General features: G+C 39.1%; 1 protein-coding gene across 6 annotated transcripts in view; it reads right to left on the bottom strand.

The window, feature by feature from the left end:
• Nucleotides 1–98: 98 nt before the first annotated feature.
• Nucleotides 99–6173, bottom strand: part of LOC111412320 (indole-3-acetaldehyde oxidase-like) — an 18641-nt gene continuing 12566 nt past the window's right edge. For all 6 annotated transcript variants that reach the window (XM_023043204.1, XM_023043205.1, XM_023043209.1 and 3 more), the window contains 10 exons: nt 5950–6118; nt 4081–5742; nt 3708–3967; nt 3381–3590; nt 2997–3215; nt 1675–2640; nt 1216–1311; nt 978–1076; nt 604–793; nt 99–479 (listed from right to left, as the gene is read on the bottom strand). In XM_023043204.1, coding sequence (XP_022898972.1) covers nt 256–479; nt 604–793; nt 978–1076; nt 1216–1311; nt 1675–2640; nt 2997–3215; nt 3381–3590; nt 3708–3967; nt 4081–5742; nt 5950–6106 — 4083 coding nt within the window. In that variant the 5' untranslated portion in view covers nt 6107–6118 and the 3' untranslated portion in view covers nt 99–255. The remainder of the gene's footprint in view (nt 480–603; nt 794–977; nt 1077–1215; nt 1312–1674; nt 2641–2996; nt 3216–3380; nt 3591–3707; nt 3968–4080; nt 5743–5949; nt 6119–6173) is intronic.

Genomic DNA, 6173 nt, shown 5'->3' with positions numbered 1-6173 from the left:
CAGATTTAAGGCCAGTATACACCTAATAATAATGGTTAAGCATAAAATAAAGATAACTTATTTGCACGTCAACGATTAGTGGGCCTTTTCTTTTGAGATGTATTGAAATGTCTAATGTCTCTTATTTCTGTCTGAGAAACACTTATTCCAAGAAAAGGTTATTACAACAACACTATAATTGCTCAAGGTTGTAAATTTGCTCATCCTATAGTGTATCTATGTACGTATTTTGAGTGTGCGAAAACATAATATTGTTCAAGTTCCATTACAAGTGACCAAGCTTTGCAAATACCTCTCGACCGTATCAAGGCCGCAGAGTTGCTTAACGACAGGCATTGTAGCAGGAACCTCCAACTGGAACGTTGAATCAGTCTCGTCTAGCGCTCCCCACGAATTACGCTGTTTCCTGGCCGCCTCAATGGCTGCTCTTGTAGCACAGTGAACTGATGCTGCCAGAAGCAATGGCGGTTCACCAGAAGCTGTCAAGAGGTAATTTGGTCTTAGCAAACAAATACTACAACCCGTCTTGAGTACTGTCGCTGAGTACTGTTTGGAGGGACGAAAAAACGACGAAACTGTTACATGGGAACACAAACAACATACCTTTGGACGAGAGAACACGGTTTCGGTGATGTCCACTATTTAGAACCTCAACATTGAACTGTTTCGGTATAGTGTCGATGGTTGGGATCTTGTAAGTCCATGTGCTGTCTGAAACCACCAGGCCATCTGTATTTGTAATGTACTCTTCAAGCATGAAAAATCCAATTCCTTGTACAAAAGCCCCTTCAATCTGTAAAACATTGTTGAAAAAATATTTATAATAAGAACCTAAAGATTCACTGCAAATTTCAATGAAAAGTACTAAGCACTCCTAATCAGTCGCGAGAAGTAGAATACGAGTAGGCATTTATAAAGATATCGGCTTAGAAGTATGCAGGGTAGAATAATGAAAATGTGAGCTGAACTGAACGAACCTGTCCCAAATCGACGGCAGGGCTCATGCTCTGTCCACAATCATAGACAATATCTGTTCTCAATATTCTTGTTTCTCCGGTCAGAATATTTATCTCTACCTGCGGTATACATGGATTTATTATTTGTTAACGTCGTCTCACTCAAGGGGTAATCTGTGTCTCAAATTCACATGATGTAACTGGATCCTTCTTAATCGCCCCAGACTAAAGGAAAAAGAAGGTTAAAAGAGAAATGTACCTCACTGACTGCAGCACCATAATTCAAGTACTGCTGAGAACTTGGCATGGGTACAAAGAAAGAATGTGCTGCTAAGTTTATTGATTGATGATGTGCCTACATTCAAAAAGAAGACAAAAATTATGCCAAAAATTTTCTGACTTTCGAATCAAGATTTTTCAAAGAAGACAAACCATGCATTTTTGAAGAGAGAAACTAACAAGAGGGAATATTTTGGTCAGAATCAATATGATTCCAAGTTCCAAGTACGTTTCAAAATTCAACTTCACAGGTTTGAATGATGAAATAAATCAGACAAGTTTCCAATGCAACATGCTTATGGAAGATATGCCAAGAATTATGATAATAAAATAGTCTGCAATGAGGTGAAGTTCAGAATCAAGATGGATGTATATAGAAGTTTAGTCGCAAATTTCCGACAAAAAGGAAGAATTTATTTAAACTGAAGAAATTCAAAACCTGAAGAATCAGATCATCCCATTTTACAGAACCCATTTGCTCTTGCAACTTTTTCTTAAGAGGGGCTAGTCTTTCAACCAAGACATTGCAGCATTGTCTGACAGCTTCACAACTTGATTCTGATGTAGTGCTCCCAGCAGTAAATCCTCCTTGCACCAAGGCCAAGGTGTCCGACTGTATAACTCGTACTTTCTCAACTAGTTCTTCAGTTCCGTCGCATTGGATTGAACTAAGAGCATAAGCAGTTATTTGTTTAACCTTTGTCCAAAGCCCTTGCCCCAGTTCTATCCCTCCAACTTCCACAACAATGGATCCATCCCAAAGAATGCTAACTTTACCTGGGGTAGGTCTAACAAGCACTTCATGGATAATTGGTACTCGAGAAATACCCCTTTTCCGCCAAATATGGAGCTGATTAAATTGTTCTACTGTTGCAACTCTTTCAGTAAAACTCGAAGATCTGGCCACCTTATCCCAAATAGAGGGCAAAGTATACTCCATTGAGTCCCCGGAAGCACTCCCATAGAACAACAATAAACTTTCGTATGTGTGAAGATTTTTTTCCCGGACAGAATCCACTTCGATTGACAGCATACCAGCAACATGTTCCATTATAGCTTCAGCAATATAAGATGCCTGCACCTCCCCTGGCCCCCTCATAGCCGATTTGCTAGTAAGGTTTGTTTTGCATACCTTTATATCAAAAGACAGAGAACCCCAGTCATACTTTTTAAGTGCGCCTATAATATTATTCGGCATTATGGGGCTTATATCTATAGTATTCCCAGCATTAATTAGTATGTCAAGGTGCAGAGCTGTGATCTTCCCATTGGATTTAAATCCAACACTGTAAGTTATCTTCATGGGATGTCTTCCTCCTGCCATTATCATGTCCGTCTTACGATCTAGATATATTCTAACTGGGCGACGTAATTTATGTGCTGCGAGTGCACATGCTGTAGCAACCTGAAAATCATAAACAACCAAAAGATGAATAGAGCATGAAAACCAAATCAAATCTTAACATAGACCTAAAACACATGTATGGCATGCAGCAGTCAACATAACGATGGACAAGATTTTAGCTTCTTTTTTCCTTAATCCTGTCAAGTGCTGTCCATTCTCCATATAAAACATGCCAGCAGTATTAATCGATTTATAATACTGTCAGTTTCCTCAAATCTACCTGAAAAAGATTTAACAACAAACACAGGCTATATAACCCTCCACCTCCCAAAAACATGAACAAATAAGTGTACTTCAATAGAAGAGAGGAAGAGAGGAAGGACTGAAGTTCATGTTAATATATATTCAATACTCACAGGCATTGCTTTTAATGCCTTTCCACCAAAGCCCCCACCAACTCTTCTCGTAATAACACGGACATTATGCTCCGGAACTCCGAGACATCTTGCAATTACAATATGTGCAAACTCAGGGCACTGAATCGAACTATAAACCACCATGCAATTTTCTTCATCTGGAACTGCAAGTGCAGTTTGTGTTTCCATATAGAAATAGTATTGCGAGCCAAGTTTAATCTGGATATCACATTTAGCAATTGGAAAAAATAGTTAACGCCTAGCATTCATTAGATAATGCAATATGCAGTCGAAAAAATTAGTACACTTGCTCAAATATATAAGAAGAGCATTGCCGAGAGATCTTTTTGTATAAAGCAGAAGCATCCAAATAAATAAAGGTACCTCAGCATTGAGAATCTTATGATCAGCTTCAGCCATTCCTTCAGAGAAATCACCAACTTTTTCTGGATATAAGAAAGGAGGAACTTCAAAGAAACTTGATCTCTTCACAGCCTCTTCAACGGTTAAAATGGGAGAATCTAGACTCTCGGTATCATAATCAACCAGAGCTGTTTTGGCAGCCATATTTGCGTGCTTTTTTGCCTCTGCAACCTAGAGAAGATTTCATGTATACATTTCAGTAAACAATCCACAAGTTCGTGTTCAGTAAATTTCAGCTTCATTAACATAAGACATCCTAATCTAGCAGAAAAGCTTGGGAGGACTTACCACAAGAGCAATAAGGTCACCAGCACAAGTAGCAAGATCATCAACGAATAAAGATTCGGAACCAAACATGGCAGTACACCCTACATTTTCTCCTCCTTTTGGGATATCTTTTGAAGAGATAACATCAGTAACCCCATCTGGTAGTGAATTAGATTTGAAGGAAATTCCCTTCACTCGTGCTAAAGGCTTGGTGCTGTAGATAAATGCTCCGTGCAGGCAATTTGGAGGTGATGGAATATCATCCACATACACAGCTTCACCTGCAGAATTGGACAGCATAACTTAAATTATTTCTTACAGGAAACTAACCGTGAGTCATGATTGAGGCATTGAGCAAAATTATTAAGATTAAAATAAACGGGGCACAACAAACCAGAAGCTTGAATGGCGGCACCAAATTTTGTCATCGGTTCACCTACTGGATAGCACTCTTTACTCGAGTCCACAAACTGTTTTCCAGATGACAGCAAAAGATTGCTATTATTGATGATTTCAGCTTCTTCCCGTAATGTGTTATCCAATCCATGAGCAAAAATCTTGTAATCAATCTCAATGAAGCTAAAGAGAAATTCAAAGAGAAAACTGCCAGCTAAACTTGACCGGTAAGCAGCATGTGAAGTGCCATCTTCAGGTACCACTGAGCTTTTTACCAATTTGACTGCTTCATTTAGTAAACTAACACCAACTAAATTTCCAGATAGATACTCCTCGACTTTATTTGCCCTTGTTGCGTGCTTTGTCCCATAAGCACCAAAAGCCAATCGTACATTATTGACTAGAACTTCACTTTTATTGCAAGAAAGATCAGCTAAGAAGGCAGCATTTAAATAGGGTAATGCATTACCAAGAGGTCGTGGTGCAGCACGATAAGTTTCAAATAACAACCTAGAATTCGATTCTATTGTTCCATTGCTTTTTGTTTGTTTCCAATATGGGATGTGAACATTTAGAAGCACACTTCGGGAATCCAATGGTGGCCTCGACAAGAATTCTTCCATTGTAATTTTTTCACAGTCATGACCTGTCAGTATGCTGACACTAGAATCTACAGCAAGAAGTAATGTAGCAACGTCGGAAGGAAAATTATTCCTCTGCGACATCACCAAATTACCCCCTAGACTTGCTGAATTCCTTATGAACCCTGAAGCAATTTTCTCCATATGGTCAGCGAGTTTCGTAAAAATCAGTTTTCCTTCCGAGCTTAAGTTCTCTTCATTTTCTTCCTTTAAACTGAAAATAACTTTGGAAATGGATAAAGCTGCTCCAAATACAATGCCCGAGTTATCTTTTATAACCACTGAAAGCTGGGGGATATATCTCAGATCAACATACTTGTCATACTTTTCTGTTTCTTTGTAATAACCAGTGCCTGTGTTGCCAACAACTAGCTTAATTTTCATACCATTTTCAGACACATTGGGATACAACAAGGTTTGGAGCTCCTCAATAGATGCAGGAGTGTACCATGAGTACAATTCAGAATTCAAAAGCATATCAGACTGGTTTTCCTCTCCGAAGAATTCAGAATAAGTACAATTATGATTCTTTGGATGATAAGTTGGTAATCTGCTCGCTCTAACTTCGTTCAAATCTTCCTTTCTCCAAAAAGAATTGATCCCCAGATCCTCCATGTCAACATCAGCAGCAAAACTTTTGCAGGCATCAGCTATAGGACGATAACCAGTACAGCGACAAAGATTTCCTGCTATAGCCTTTTCAGCTTCTGAAACTGTCAACTTGGAGAATCCCGGTGAAGATTCAGGCCGACTTGTTTTTTCAGCATCAACGAGAGCTGAGAATAGGGACATGCACATTCCTGGAGTGCAAAAGCCACACTGAGAAGCATGGAAGCCAGTAAACCTTTGATGAATTGGATGAAAACCATCTCTAGTATTTCCAAGGCCTTCACTCGTAGTAATTGAACAGCCATTTATGCTGCAGAGGAGCGTAAGACACGAACTCATAGAAAAATTCTCAATCTGCTTATTTACAGGGTCATACTTTGACATCAGAACAACGCAAGCACCACAGCCACCTGCAATAATCCAAATTTTCAAACAAGATTGTGTGTTCTTTAATTCCAAATTCTAAATTGCCCCAGTTTAATGATCTTACTCCAATTCCCAGAGAATTTTACACTTTCTAAACAGAAAAGATTTAAACAATAAAATAAAACAGACTGTTATAATCTTAATCATTATCAATCCCAAAACAACATATTTAAAAGAACACAGATGCCTACCTTCACCACAGCCAAGTTTGACACTCTTGAAACGCGTACGAGAGCGCAAGAACTCGAGTAAAGTAGTGGAAGGATCAAGATTTGGGACTTCAAATTTCTCTCCATTTACTGCAAAAACCAGGCACTCATTTCTCTTTGCTGGTGTTAAGGTCTCCATTTTTGCTGATCACTGCAAGTTGTGTTGATTTTAGAAAAAGAAGGCGCGGGGCGGGCCGGGGGGGCGG

Source organism: Olea europaea, chromosome 16 (assembly GCF_002742605.1).
Source record: "Olea europaea var. sylvestris chromosome 16, O_europaea_v1, whole genome shotgun sequence".
Lineage (NCBI taxonomy): Eukaryota > Viridiplantae > Streptophyta > Magnoliopsida > Lamiales > Oleaceae > Olea > Olea europaea.
The sequence above is the reverse complement of the archived record's forward strand: the minus strand, read 5'-3'. Positions and strand labels throughout refer to the sequence as shown.